Genomic DNA, 15680 nt, shown 5'->3' on the forward strand with positions numbered 1-15680 from the left:
AAAATCAGCTTCAGTTCCTTTGCTCAAACCTGTTCAAGAGATATTAGCTAGAAATAAAATGAAAAAGAATCAATCTATGAACACTCTGGCTGAGAACAGCTAGCGTTGCTTGGTTAATTCCATTTAAAAATGTTAAGAGAAAATATGCAAAGTGTCACAAGTACCAAAGCATTGGAATAAAATCTGTCCTAAGGACCAGTAGAAACTGGACAGGACAAAGATTGTTAAATGAGCAGTTGGAATTGTTTTTACCCATTTCCATTAGGGTAGCACCCAGAATTGGCTCTACATGCCTTTGGGGGGGAAACTTGCCCTTAAAAAATGGAAGACCAGAAACAGAGTAGTATCTCCTTCCTTGCAGTGCCTAATCCTTGGGACTTTCCAAAGTCAAAGAACAGAAAAAGAGGAAAAAGAGCAGCAGTAACAACCAAGAAAATCACCATGTCAACCCTTGGAAGAAGATGGAAAGAACCTTATTTCAGCCATGATTGTTAAAAATGGGAATTTTTCAGCAGTCTAACTTCCCTTTGGCTTTCCAGAGTCTTAATCTGCACTTGGATGCAAACCTATACTCAACTTGTCACTTTTCTTTGTAAACATTGCCTAATTGAAATCATTCACTGGAATGGAAGGGTGGGGGGCAGGTATTCGTTTGAACAAAGCCCTTTTAGACTTGGTCACTGGGGCTATGTTGAAACTCCCCATACAGTCAAAGGCCATGTGACTTCCCAGAATTCACCAAGACACTGGAAACAACCAGGAAAGTCTTGTTATGACTCACTGCAAGACCTTGACCCTGCTATGCATGGTCTTCAATGGCCTCCGGAACAGGCAGAAAGCAGAGGAGGCACTCTCACAAAAGGGAGGTGCGTCTTTAGTTATGACCTACCAGATAGGACCAGGATGCAGGGGTTGGGAAAGACCGGAAAATTTTATGAGTATCTGAGCGCTGGGACAAACAGCTGCTTGGAGGCGAATGCTGATATTTGTGAAACCTCTTCTTAGAGGAACTCTCCTTCTTCTGTTTCCCTCTTTCAGCTCTCACTGATTGTTAACAGTGTTTATTGATCTTCCACTGCCTGGCAACCTCGGTCAGCTTATCTTCTCTCTCACAGACCCAACCTGCTTCCTCCCAGGCCAAACAGAAAGATCCACTTCTACTTCTCAGACTGGCAATTCTGCTCCCTCTGCCTCCTTCTCACTTCCATTCTGGGTGGGTTAGAAGGAGTGTTCCAGTTTAAAACAAACAGGAATTTCAGTCAGTTGGTGGTTTTTTTAAATTATGAGTATGTTCCATACAATATCTGACAAACAGAAAGATAATTTACAAAACTTATATATGTGCGTGTGTATATGCATGTTTATACATATATATATACACATACATTTCTATATAGTTAAAAATTTGTGCATGATCTTCAAAAATGTGCTTGCGTAAAAATGTTGGAATCAAAGTACACATACTCTTTTACTCCATTTTTTCCATGATCTATTTGAAGTACCATTGTATTTACAATAAAAAAATAATTATCATTTAACTTTAAATTTGACTAGATATCCTGTGTTTTATCTGGCAACTCAATCAAGGAAACAAGGGAAGGACACCTGAGATCATCTAATTATAAAAGCTCTAACAACAATCCTTAGAAATGTTGCTTGGAAGTTCAAGTTCCCCGTTTCTCCTAACACAGGGACAAATGTCCCTTCCTTGTGTTGGGGATGCCACTTGTTGGCAGTTAGTGGCTATGGCAACAGTGACTCTCCCATCAGTGGATGAGTGGGGAGCTCCTCATATGATGGGACCCAATGAGTATATTTTATTTTTGATTTCCTCAATTCTCCACCTGCTTCCATCATGATCATAACTAATTTCCTAAAGCACAGGGCTTGTTCTGTGTTGTTCTCATACTGTGTTTGCTATATATAGTCTCTTTCAATCCTTACAACAATCTACAAAGCAGATGCCAAGCCCATTTCTGTTGTACAAGTGAAACTCAGGAAAGTGGAACCACTTACTCCTGGCCAGATAAGCAGTAAGCATTCAAAAGGACCCAAACCTATGTCCGTCCAACCACAAAGCCAAACAAACCCCCAGGAAGGCACCAGGCTTTGGCAGTAAAGTCCACTGAAATCACACAAGTCAAACAACAATACTCTGGTCCCAGCACCAACACTTTACAACATGTGCAGCTCTGCTTTTGTTTCCAAAATGTGAGAGCTGTGCAGGAGGCCCCTTTGTCTGCCATAGTCCTGGGACACAAGGGCAGCTCAAAATATAAAGAATAATAATAAAATAAAAATAAAAGTGCTTAAAAGTGGAAGGATTGGATGAGTCACTTAAGTAAATGTTGAGTTAGAGAAAGTGACTCATAATGCCCCACTGGGTTAGGGACTGTGCACAACAAACATCATCAGCTTCTCCTCTTTTCACATACTTAGCCTCTAGTCACCATGTGCCCTCCAGGCCTCTCTTCTGCCCACTCCTTCATCAGCTCAGCTTCAGTCCCAGTGAGCCTCTTAAACTCCCCAAAGAGGCCTCCTGCTCCACCTACAGGACAACAGCATCATCACATTCTGAAAGGTGTGAGGCAGGTGGAGGAGCTGAGATGAAGTGACAGAAGATAACACAGGAAAGGCTGGCCACTGTCAGGGCAGCAAAGATATTTTCCCAAGGAGATGGAGCAGTGAATCTACCTAAGACATTCATCCCGTCCTTGAACTCCAGGCCTTTCTTGATAACCATCTTGGTTTCTTCAGGTGCCTCTGTCACAGTCTCATTCAACAGGGAGATGACTGAGTTGGTTGTGTTGGCCTCTTCGTCTGATGGAGGAGTCGCCAGGACCTTCTTTGTCACTGTCTGAATCTAATGCAGTGAAAAGAAAAAAGCATGAAGATAAAGTGTTATCTAAAAAGTCAACAAAAACCAGATCCTCATCTATCAAGTTTCCCAGAATGTTAAAAATAATTAAGAAATGCCACAAACAAATTATAAGAGTTGGGAAAATATTTATAGGTTTATGCTTAACAAAATGATCTACTGCACACACAGTGGGATACAATTGTCATAATTACAAAATAACATGTATTAAGTCAATTTGTCAATATACTACATGGAGCACGGTCCAGCAAAGGAACTCGGGTTTAGACTTGGGAAATAGGTGGTATTTTCTTTCATCCCCATGATTACAGTTCAGGGGGCAATATCAGACATCTAACTTGAATGTGCCACATAGTTGTGACAGTTATTAAGTGGTCTTCCAAGATCCCTGTGATGGGCATTAGGTCTGCTCCAGGACAGAAAGGACATGATAGGCATCAGATCGGCAACCAATTATCCAAACCTTTTCTTGCTCCCTGGTCCATATCAGACAGAGTCATCACAGGTTAATTCTGAGACCCTGTTTGACTCCGCTGGGCATCTCCATGAGGGTACCAGCTGTGCCAGCTTCCAGCCATCATCACAGAAGGAGAAGTTACTAACATTTTAGATCCCGATGCAAGATGTTCCTTCTTGGCAGGGCTGCTAAGCAAGCCTCACTTAGTGGTCTCTGCACATCTTTGTATGGATGACTCCCATCACACATTCCTCGACAGCCATCACCATGGCCCAATTTTTAAAAAGTGCCAGGCACCGTGCCTGCAAAGCGCTGTGACAATCCACCTCCAAGGGCATGAAAACAGAACTTAGACAGAATCCTAGAATGTCAGTGCCTGCAAAACCCTGAATAAATGTGGAAGAGAATTCAAGTCAAGGGTTTTGTCAGATACTACAGCTTTATTGGCAAAACTGGGACTCCAGCTATGTGGACCTGATCCTACTGTAGCTGGGCCCAATAAAAAACATCACTGATACATGACCCAAAAGGGCAGAGAAGGAAGTCAGCATTCTCTCAAATGAGACAGGTGCCTTGTGTTCTGGCCATGTATACTTGTGCAGGGAGGGAGGAAGTCCAGAGCTGCTTGTCTGCAGGAAGAACAGGCTGTTCATTGTCACCTGTGGTCTGGGAAACACTGAGACAAAGACAGGACACAGTAGTGATAGGAATAGAGGTTTTTCATCAGCAACAGAATCATCCAGGCAAAGAGAGAGAATCAAAACCAACTGCTGACCTATCCTGAGAACGCAAAGCCAGAACTTAGGTTAAACAAAGTAGTGGTTGTGACCTAAATAAATGGGCCAGGGTGAGGTAGGAGACTAGGTGCTGAAGATTTCATAACTGTAACCTTTTACAGCTGCAGTAACCTACCAAGGCTCCCAGGGTTAACCAACTTAGCAAAGAAAACATTGGTAGTGCTGAAACATGATTCAAAAGGAGTCATGTTTGACACCAAAACTCAGCTTCCGATTAACACGGGCCATTAGCTTTTGTTGAAACTGAAGTGATGGGAGCAAGACTCAGTTCTGCTTGAGTGCTTCATCAAAGCCTATTTAGATTGGACCACTGGACAATCTGGGTGCTGACTCCAACCTGCAGGTGCCTTCTGACTCACCTCCCTTCCCTTCTTCTTAGCTACCTACAATCTATAGATGAGTTGATTCCTGTAACTTTAGCTATATGTTTACCCAATATTTGTTTTGGTCTCACTCCCCTGAAAAGTACGTAAGCTGCATGGAGGACAAATCTTATCTTTATCATTGCCTATTGAATTTTTGTGCAGGACAAAGGGCTCTACTGATAATCCTCCTCACAAGTGCCACCCAGGTAACTACATGAGAGTATTCGAGTAAGTTCATGAAAAACACAGTTTAAAGAAAAACAAAGCTATTCATGGATTTCCAAACTTTTGCACTCGAGTCACCTTATGTTTCAGTATCATTTTCTCAAAAAGTATTTGAAGTATCTGATACACATCACTGTACTCCCTGTAAGAAAGCGATCCACATGGTCTGCATGACTCGGTTTGATTTAATGTTGTCAGGCTGCACCTTCCAGCTGGCTCCTCTCATGGAATCCTCAGCCTGAGTTTCGAGCCAGCCCCAAACAGTATGAAGGAGACCTCTCTGCTCTCAATGACTCAGCACCTCACTTGGACAAGGCAGATGCTGCACTTTGGTTAAGGCAGTCTTCGCTCTGTGCTCAGGGCACCTCTCTCTAATTCCAGTCAGAAAACTCCCTTTTCTTGGAAGAGGTGATTTTATATCACTGTCAACTGTGCTTCAATGGACACAAGAGACCATTCATGACCCCTTCTCCATGGCAATGCCATGCCTCTCTATTAGAATAGTTTTCACTCCCCAAGTCATCTTCAAAGTTTGCGAGTCAGGTTTAAGGAATCTAAATCCACTGTCACCCTGAGCTAAATTATTCTATTCTCTACCATTATTGTTCAGGTTTCCCTAGCCTGGAAGGAAGTTTATATCTGACCTGGGACTGAGGATGTGAAACTAACCCTTATATGAATTTCTCCAGAGAATGGGTGGGATCAGGTCAGAAATGGGGCAAGAAATGACTCACCCTCTACCCCAGGGTAGCAGATGATGCCTTTTGCAATAGGCAGTTGTAGGTAAAGAATGCCCAGAAATCAAGAGCATGGTCAATACTGCCTATTCCTCTAAGGCCAGAACAATAACTCCTAATGACCCTTAATCCCTGCCTGCTTCCTCGGGCTGCCTTCAGACTGAGAAGGGTGTCTCCTTTCATGACTCGGTACAGGCAGGAGCTGTGTCCCTACTTTGTCATCTTCTACTTTATTTCCCCGGAGCTTCAGGTCCAGAGGCTCCAAGGGAAGCAAAGGCTCCACACTATGCAGGTTGGCTACAGAGCAGGCACATTACATGGAGGAGACTGCAGGGAGTACCTCCAGCCCACTCCATCTCACTCCACCTGCCCAAGAACCTTCAATATAGGTCTATGGTCTATGTGCCACCAGAAGAGCACTTCACATCTCTAAAGTTTTGTTTTAATTTATATAATAATAATAATTCATATTGGTGGAATAAAAAGAGATGTTTCAATATGCGTCTACAAGACGTAACAATCTAAGTTTAATGAACAGATCCTTCACCTCACACACTTATCATTCCTTGCAAAAATGGCATTTATTTTTTTTTCAAAATTGAGAGGCAGAGGCATGAACGTGCACACACACACACACACAGAGAGAGAGAGAGAGAGAGAGAGAGAGAGAAAGGGAGAGAGAGAAAGGAGAGAGAAACAGGCTGACAAGGATCTCCCACTCTCTAGTACATTTACCAAATGCATACAACAGCTGGGATGGGGCCAGGCTGAAGCCTGGAACTTGGTACTCAGTGTGTGTCTCCCATGTGTACAGCAGGGACTATTGAAGTCAGCTGAACCATCACCACTACCTCACAGGAACTGCACTGGTGGGGAGCTAGAGTAAGAAGCCAAAGCTCAGAATTGAATCCAGGATCTCCACTGTGAGGGTGTGGATATTTATTTCAACAAATGATTTTTTAAAATTATTTTAAAGTCAGAAGAACAGAAAAGGAGAAGCAGAGAGAACTAGTGGCAGAAAGAGAGAAAGGGAGGGACCCTTCCCCCTGTTGGTTCACTCTCCAAATAGCCAGGAGATTGGAGCTCCATCTAAGTTTTTCATGTTGATGATCAGGGCTGTTTTCCCAGACACATTAGTAGGGAGCTGGATTTGAAGCAGAACATCTAGAAGTTAAACTGGCACTCTGATGTGAAATTCCATCATCAAAAGCAGCTTAATCTCCTATGTCATAATGGGATGTAGGTGTCTTAACCAGCACCTTAACCTCTATGTCAAATGCCAAATTTGAGAATCACTGAATAAGCTCACAGGATTGTGGGCAAGGTTGATAAAAATGCATCCATGGACGACTCAGAAACAAAAAGAAAAGGAAGTGATAAACGAACAAAAGAGAGAAACAGACAAGCAAACTATGTAGTCAATTCACGAGGAGAAAGAAAGCCAAGTGATTCTAATCTCAACATCCTGCCCACGACCACATTATACAACCACTGAGCCAGACACAATTAAATATCAAGAAAATTGCTACCCAGCATTGGTGTGATGAAACAGTCTCCAAAGTATTGCTCTATGCTTTAGAAGATTGGGCAAGAGATAGCATTAGAACTTGGGATTACCTGTTGAAAACAGGCTTGGACAAGATTTTCAGGGAAGAGATTTCGAATAAGGTCTAGGAAGGCATCCAGGCTGGAAACTTCATCGTTCTTCTTCCCAGGGCCTAGCTGCTTCTTGAGTTTGGGGTTGCCAGGGTGAATAGCCAAGACCAGGATGACCCCCAGTACTGCAGCAATGATGGTCGTGGACATGTAGTACACCATGGCTCTGGTGCCTAATCGACCACTCGCTTTTGCATCCAGCCCTGACAAACCTGGGTCAAAAAGAACCAAAAGAGTTCATTATAATAGTTTTTTACTGCTCATCCATCTATACAATTTCTAACCCTTGGCTTCTTGTTTCTTAAATGCATTTATGGCTAATTAAATCTACAAATGAATATCTTATCAGTCCTACAGTCTACAGTTCTATTTTCCAAGGATATTTTAGAGGTTATAGACAACTAGGGAGAGTTAAGGATCACCCAGTTCAGAGTTCACAGATAATCCCGCCTTTTTAAAAAACACTTTTCAATAGTGAGTTTAAGTCAATGTCAGTATGCTCTCACATTTCTTCTAAAATTATGTTCTTTTCATTTATGATTTATTTGAAAGGGGGAGAGAGAGGGAGAGAGAGCTTCCTTTTGCTGACTCCCTAAATGGCAACAATGGCTGGGGCTGTGTCAGGTTGGAACTAAGAGTCTTCAGCTCCATTCCCACATGAGTGGCAGGGATGTAAGATGTTGGACCACCTTCTACTGCCTTCTCAGGCACATTAAAGTGGAGCTGGATTGGACAAGGAGTAGTTGGGACTCAGGCTGGTGCTCTGATAAGGTATGTTTGCATTGCAGGTGGCAGCTTAGCTCACTCTGCCACAATGCTGGCCCCTGTTTTCATTTTTTTGGTCTTAAGATATCCTGTCTTTTATGAAGTGGTGGTACTGAGATCTGCTGTGCTTTTATCAATTGACTTACGTTTTAAGGCCCTTAAAGATCAGTGTCACATTCTCAAAGTCCTTTGAATGCACAATTAGTCACAGACACTGAGGCAGGGTAGTGATGGAGCATAGCTGCCCACTTCCTCCCAGGCAAAGCGGAAAGCACAGTCACATTGCACCGCCTTGTGTGGCATTAGAAAACACATGTGTAAAGCATGTGTGGAAGGCTCTCTGCCAGTGGCCAGTGCTTCATCTACACTTTGAGAGGTTAAAGAAACTCCCAAGCCAGTCACAAAAACTCCAGCCTCCACTGGGTTTTCTTTCCAAGTTCTTTCTTCAGTGTGCCCACTTCCTGGTTTCAGTTCTTGCTCATGTTAGGCAGAGACCAAATCACTTTCAAGATCACTCTTTTCTTCTGAGGGTTGGACTCTGAATTTAGCTGATCCACATATAGTCTACCTCTCTTTACAACCTAAGGTCTAATTCTAGCCTGTGGATGGATACATGTTTCCACACTGGATTAGCCAATGTACTGGCTGCTAAATAGGCACAGAGAATGTCCTCTTTGGCTTGGCAAGGAGCATTGGATGTAAAAAGCATGCACTCACTCAGCCTAAGGCTGAATAAGACCCTGATAAGCTCCTAAATGCTAGAACTTTAAAAAGAACTTAATTTCAAAAGTAAAATAAGTCCCAGAGCTTTCAATTACTGCATTCACATGTCAACTACAAAAAGACTGTAGAACTCTGTGGTGTTCCAGAGCTAATGTATTCTCACTTCCTCCATGGGGTGCACACTCCAGAGGATCAACTTCTTAAGATTACTTAGGTCCCTGGCACCTAAATATGGACCAAAGCCCAGCTTCGTATCCTAGCACTTAGTTCCCAGTCGCTATTTTGTGCTTCAGATGCCTGAAACAACTAATGATGGGCAAGGGCTGAAGTTAGGAGCTGAGAATTCAATCCAAGTCTCCCATAGGGTGTCCTGAACCCAATTATTTAAACCATTACTGCTGCCTTCCAGGGTCTGGAGCTAGGAATCCAACTCCAGTACTTGTATGCAGGTCATAGGTATCTCAATAGCTGAGTTAAATACCTAATCTAATTATCCTCATTTTAGAGACAAGAAAGCCATGGTTCCCCAATGAAATGACACAGAAAATCGTATTTATTTATTCAGCAAACAAGTACCACAGTCAATCCAACATGCAGACACTCTGGCCAGGCATAGGGACGTAGTCTCACCTGTGATTAAGCTGGAGATGATGAGAGGGAGAATGAGCATCTTCAGCATCCTCATGAGGATATCCCCTGGGAAGGCTATTAACATCACCACATCAGGGTGGAGGGGAGAGGCCAGGCGAAGCAGCCCTCCACAGACTGCCCCCAGAATGACACCTGCATGGATGGGAAAATCAGAACTTATTATTATTATTATTATTATGCCAAAGTCAGATGAACAGCTCTAGGGCCTTCTTTCAGGGACACTGATTCGCATTACTAGTTAATAAACAACGGGTGAACAAAAATACAGCATAAGATAATCGATAATAGCAAGAGAACCTTTCATAGCTTCAGCTATTCTGAAAAGCATGTTAGAGGAGCCAGAGAGACCTTCTCAAGCATTATGGGAAGCAGGCATCACTTAACTTCAACATCTCTGGGAATATTGTTGACCTGGAGTCAGAAATTGTCAGTAGAAATAATCCATAGTGCCAGATACTACTTGTTCTGTCAGCCAAGTCTTGGCCCCATAGCATGGCATGTAATCTATGTCTTCCCATTTCAACTGGAGATGAGACAAAAGGAACACTGGATGGACTAAATTAATGCATGTTCCTTTTTATTCCACCTATTTTCTTTGGCTTCCAGTAATTTCCACCTGTCTCACCCTTACAATTTGTTCTGATTTCTATGTCTTTTTACACAATTTTTGGAAGACTGATTCAGAAAAGGCTCTAAAATATATATAATTTTGGAGGAATTAATTTAGCAGAGAGGCTGGCAGGCATATTTCACTTTATAGACTTAAAAATCCCATAAAGAATGTTCAGATCTCTGTCAACAGTGGCCAACATAAATGATCCCTGCAGAAACCACAAGTCAGGATGCAGCAGCACCAGCTGGCTGTAAACCAAATGGGGCACTCCTAGGTATATGGGCTACAGTGTTATCTCCAAGAGACTGAATAGAGGAATAAGCTCAAAAGTCTAATCGTTTTTTCTTTAATTATAGGTAGAAACTACATTGCCCAACTTTAAGTATTATGAGGAATGGGATTTGCCTCAAGGAAGATAATTATTGGAAAACACTGCTATACTTGGCATTTCTGATAATTAATGAAATAGAGCTGTGTTAAACTCCTGTTCTGACCCTGGGCCACTAGTATCCAAGGCAATAGGCTCAAGAAAAAAATCACAGAACAGTTAGTGTGAGTGGGTGGCAGAGGATGAGTCATTCTCTGTAGAGAGAGTTGAAGAATGAGGGGGGATAGAGAAAGGAAATGGTGTGGTTGTCTTATAAGAATCAGTGACTTGCCCCATTTTCTCAGTACATTCTGGTGCAAAACCTAAAAGTGAGATTCCATCAATAATACACCCAAAAGGTCAACCACAGCTTGATTAGATCTGAAGCAGGGGAGGAAGACTCATGATCTGGTGCTGGAGTAAATTAAGTCGCTTCCTCCTTCACTCACAAGATATTTATAGGCAGCCTGAACTTTGAGAACCACTAGAATTCAATGACCAAGCAATCTGGGAACCAGTGAGAAGATATCCTGGAGGCAGCGATGCCTGGGCAAAAGGAGCCTTAGGCAGAGATGAGGCTCCTTTTCCTGGGGAAATACTTGCTGAGGAGGCCACTCCCCAACAGAGCCAGGATAGCCCTAGACAGGGGCGTGTCAGACACCTACCAAACACCGTCAGTGTGAGCAGGAGATTCTTCCCCAGCTTGTCACACAAGCGCAGGCCCAGATTCCGGGGCTTAGGCTCCTCTGAGCTGAGGTGGCTGTCATGCATTCGCACTTCCACCTGCTTGGGCATATTGTTGGCACTAGAACAGAAGCAGAGACAGTGATTACAGACCTTGGGCGCCTTCCTTAAATAGCTTCAGGGGCTTAAGGGTTGGGAGCTCTGCTGGACACAGCTGGAGTTGGAACCATTAGCAAGACAATAAAAACAGAGGATCCTAACTCCAGTTCATGACAATAGGACACATTGTATCTTTATTACCTTGAATTCTCCACATAAAGAAAGAAATACCAAAGTGCACAGGCAATTTTAAAATCAAAATAAACAAATGGGACCACATCAACTAAAAAGCTTCTGTACAGCGAAGGAGATGATCAATAAAGTGAAGAAGGAACCAGAGGAATGGGAAAAAACATGCACTACACCAACTGATAGGGGACTTATATCCAGGATTTACAAAGAGCTTCAGAAAGTCAGCGACAGCAAAACAAACAACCCTGTGAAAAAAATGGGCAAAGGAAATGAAAAGATATTTTTTAAAACAACCAATTCAAATGGCTAACAGACATATAAAAAAATGCTCAGGTTTCTAGCTGTCACGGAAATATGAATGAAAACCACACTGAGGTTCCTCCATGGAGGTCTTTGATTTTCTTTTTAATGTCTTCAGCAACACCTTGATCATTCAGTAGCATGTTACTTAACTTCACGCTGTAAATTTTCTAATTTCTCTCTGTTGACTTTGCTTAATGGCTTTTCATTTACAAGGATGCATAATAACTGTGTAGTAGAGACTATCACATACAGATGTGAAGATACCATGCAGTGTGCATCTCTACTTCCAAATCAAAGATAGACTCCAAATGAAACTGTTGAATGTATTTTGACAATGGGATGCTGTACTCTTTGTCAATGTCCATACCTATAATGTCAGGATACGCTTAAACAGCAGAATGATGGACTTACGACTGTGAAGGACTATACTATTATAATGACATGGGGTAAGTGTGTGTGTGTGTGTGTGTGTGTGTGTGTGTGTGTGTGTGTGTGTGTGTGTGTGTTGGAGGGAACAGAAATCCTGAAGCCTATAGAACTGCATCATGGAATGCTAAGATAAATTAATCAGTTTAAACAGAAAGAAATACCATTGACTACAGCAGGAATTTCCCAAGAATTGTCCCCACAGTAATTCCTGAACGATTCCCCTGAATCTTCATTTCTTTTCACAAAAAGGAGATTGATACTTGCCCAAGGTTGCAGAATCAAAGGAAACAGAGTTTCCAATCTAAATGTGTCTGGCCCCCAACCAAATCTGAGCTCTTTCATTCTTGTAACAACAGCAAGAAGGCTTTTTTTTTTTTTTAAGAGTCACTGCCTACATTGTACCAACATGAACATACCTCCAGGTTCAATCCTTCTCCATTCTAGACTGGGAAAAGTCATAAATGTTTATCATCCCAATTTTGCCTCTTACAGAAAAGATTGCTTACGCAGTGCAAAAAAAAAAAAAGCATTCAATTATGTTTTAAAGATAATTTGCACTGTCATAACTCTGCTAAACTGCCCAGGAGTCCATCCAACCATGTGTCAAGGGATGATTCTAAGCATTGAGATCCCCTTTCCCAGTGACACATCTCAGCCCATTTCCAGATAAACACCAGGTCTACTCAAGTTATCCTGCAGTCTGCCCAGTGGAGCTATAGATCGGGTAGTGGGCAGCTTACTCATTCACCAGCTTTGTTATTTCCAGGATGATAAAGTGCTTTGCCAAAGCTTAAGGTTGACAGAGGCAGGCCAACTTTCTGTAGCTATCATTTACAATCACCAGCCTTTGATCAAGAAAAAGGCCTTGAGCATCCAGAAAGACAAATGTCTGGACAAATAACTGTGCTTTCTAAGACCCAGGGGTGTTATCCTCATATAAACATGCTCAACACCAAGAGGGAACCACCACTAGCCTGTACACCTGCGGTTTGGAATCACTGGTTATAATGGGAACAAAGTGAGCTGTAGCTGTAGAACCAGAGAGCTTTGGCTTCTGCTTTGGTACGGTAGTGGATTGTCACCAGGAGGTTCATAGGTTGGAACCTCAGTCCCCAGTGTGGTGATGTTAGGAGATGGTGGGACTTCTAAGAAGTGGGGCCCAGAAGAACATCACCAGGTCACTGAGCATGCTACACTCAGCAAAGACTAATGTAGTTCTCACAGAACCCTAGTTAGTTCTCATAAGTTGTTCGCATAAAAGAGCAAGGCTGCCCACCCCCCGCTCCATGTCCCCTGGATTCCTGCCTTGACATGTCCCTACCTCAGTCTCATACATGTCCCTACCATGGTGTTGCTTAACATGATGCAATGTGACCAAAGGGAGCTCACTAGAGTTGAGCAGATGTTTGTGCCATGCACTGTGTTGAAAAATAAATAACCTCTCAGCTTCTGCTTCAAGTGTTTTTCTTACAGCAATGGAAAAGAGACAAAAATAGCTTCAAATCCTACCCCATCACCTGCTGGCTATGTGGTGTGTAGAACAAGAGCTTGAGCTTTTTCTCACAAAAATTACACAAATGCATGCTATCATGGCGACTGACACCCACACAGCCCCTTATGCAGGAAACGGCAAGAAGAAAAACAACGCTCATCAAGTTCATAACAAAGATAATATCTCGGGGATCTACCTAGTCATATCACCATTGAAACAAGACATCATGAACTCCGTTTCCATTTTTTTAAGATTATTTTTTTCATTTGAAAGGCAGGTTTTGCATAGAGAAAAGGAGGGATACAAAGAGAGGTCTTCCATCTTCCAATTCGCTCCCTATATGATGGTAACAGCCAGAGCTGAACCAGTTTGAAGATAGGGGGCAAGAGTTTCCTCCAGGTGTCCCATGTGGATGCAGGGGTCGGAGACCCTAGGTCAGTCTCTGCTGCTTCGTCAGGCCATAAACTGGACTGGAAGTGGAACAGCCAGGACACAAACTAGCATCCATATGGGATGCTGTCAACACTGAGCAAGAGATTAGCCTACTGTGCCACTGCCCCAGCTCCTTCCAATTTTTGAATTAAGACCTTGGACCCAAATACGGCTATTTACTGTTTAACAGCAAGCTGCTTAAATGTACCAGCTCTCAAAATGTTTTAAAATTGGGAATAATGTTGCAAGACTTAATAGAATATTCTGGGGAAAAAATGTCAGCCAAAAATACATACACACTTTTTATTGTCTGCCTGAATGGTCTAAATTTCTCATCTCATTAATGTTTGAGACAATCTGATTTTCCAGCATATGTGTGCACTAGAGATGACTCAGATCATCTGAAAGAGAAAATAAGGCATGACTGCTCACGGCCTGTGGTAGGAGCCTTCCTGATCAGTGAGCAACGGGTACCACTTCCTCCCTTTGCCAAATGGAACAGACTGAAAGTTTCTCTTACCAGCACAGCAGGAGAAAAACGATCAGAATGATCTTATTAACTAGACCACCTTTCTACATGTGCACTGAGATCTTTTTCTATTTTTAAATATTTTACCAGCTTGCATAATCATCTAAAGCCCTAACTCAGGAAAGAGCCAGCAAATCAAGGAAGTACCATGCGTTGTGAACTGACGATGTATTCCCCTTGGTCAGGCATCCCCTTGAAGCTGTACTTCTTTCTGTCTATTCCATTTGCAAGCCTCCTGCTGTTGAAATGAGAATCGGGCTCCTGGTTGGTATCCAAGTGAGACTAACAGGGATTTAAAGCAAGTGTTCTGTCAACTTTCATAGGAAGGAATGAAAACTTCAAGCGTCAAAGCAGTCATGTCAAAGTGAAAACACACACATGCACATACACCCAGCCCTGAGATGTCACTGGAGTTCTATTGCAGGAAATTGCTACTTTCGAACACTGCTTCATGTTTTTAGGACATGCTAAAATGTCCCCAGAACCGTGAGTCAAAACAGCCACATCAAAGTGATAGCTTCAAAATGTCATGAACCCATGACTATTTGTTGAGAGAATTCCTGTGACTTGCCCTCTTGGAATTAAGTAGACACTCCAAGCTCTTTAGGACTTCCTGACATATGCAGAAGGGAGATCATTTTCAAAGCAAATCACAGCTTCATCCTGCAGCTGGTGAGGCAGGGAATTGCCCAAGACCTCTTTGCAAAAAGTCTAATCATCTAACTTACCACTGCATCTCCCAGTACACCAGAGGAATCTGAAATGCTGTGGATCCGATTTTACGGAAGAACATACAGTGAGCATATAGTGTCACAGGATAGCATGTAGTGTACAGAATGGAGAACTACTTCTAACCTCATATTCTTTTGGAAGAATAGACAGTTGTTTAACATGAGAACACAATGGCTAGTACTGTGGCACAGCATGTTAATACGCCGACATTGCATACTAGAGTATTAGTTTGAGCTCTAACTGCGCTGCTTTCAGTGACTTCTAGCTAATGCTCCTGGAAGAAAATGAGAATATCCTGAATTCTTGGTCCCTGCCACCCACATGGAAGACCTGGTGGAGTACTTGATTTGGAGTAACACAATGATCATCGTCTGGGGAGTGAACCAACAGATAAAGAATTTCTCTCTCTCTCTCTCCCTCTGTCTCTCTCTCTCTCTCTCTCTTCCTGTCTCTCCTTCTCTCTCTTCCTATGATTATTTAAATGCTAATTGTTGTAGTAAACAACAACAGCAGTAGCAGAGATAACCCACATTTATGGAATACCGTGTATTAGA

The 15680-nt window shown here is 42.6% G+C and overlaps 1 protein-coding gene across 2 annotated transcripts in view; it reads right to left on the bottom strand.

Moving 5' to 3' along the window:
* SLC1A2 (solute carrier family 1 member 2) overlaps nt 1-15680 on the bottom strand; it is a 133176-nt gene that overhangs the window by 40082 nt on the left and 77414 nt on the right. Inside the window, exons 2-5 of one of the 2 annotated variants that reach the window (XM_040980108.1) lie at nt 10900-11039; nt 9234-9386; nt 7077-7327; nt 2695-2863 (exon numbers count right to left, since the gene is read on the bottom strand). In XM_040980108.1, the coding sequence (XP_040836042.1) occupies nt 2695-2863; nt 7077-7327; nt 9234-9386; nt 10900-11039 (713 nt within the window). Of the gene's footprint in view, nt 1-2694; nt 2864-7076; nt 7328-9233; nt 9387-10899; nt 11122-15680 lie in introns of those variants that run through there. The other variant, XM_040980109.1, reaches the window with a different exon arrangement.

Source organism: Ochotona curzoniae, unplaced genomic scaffold (assembly GCF_017591425.1).
Source record: "Ochotona curzoniae isolate NIBS_2020 unplaced genomic scaffold, NIBS_Ocur_1.0 contig_3432, whole genome shotgun sequence".
NCBI lineage: Eukaryota > Metazoa > Chordata > Mammalia > Lagomorpha > Ochotonidae > Ochotona > Ochotona curzoniae.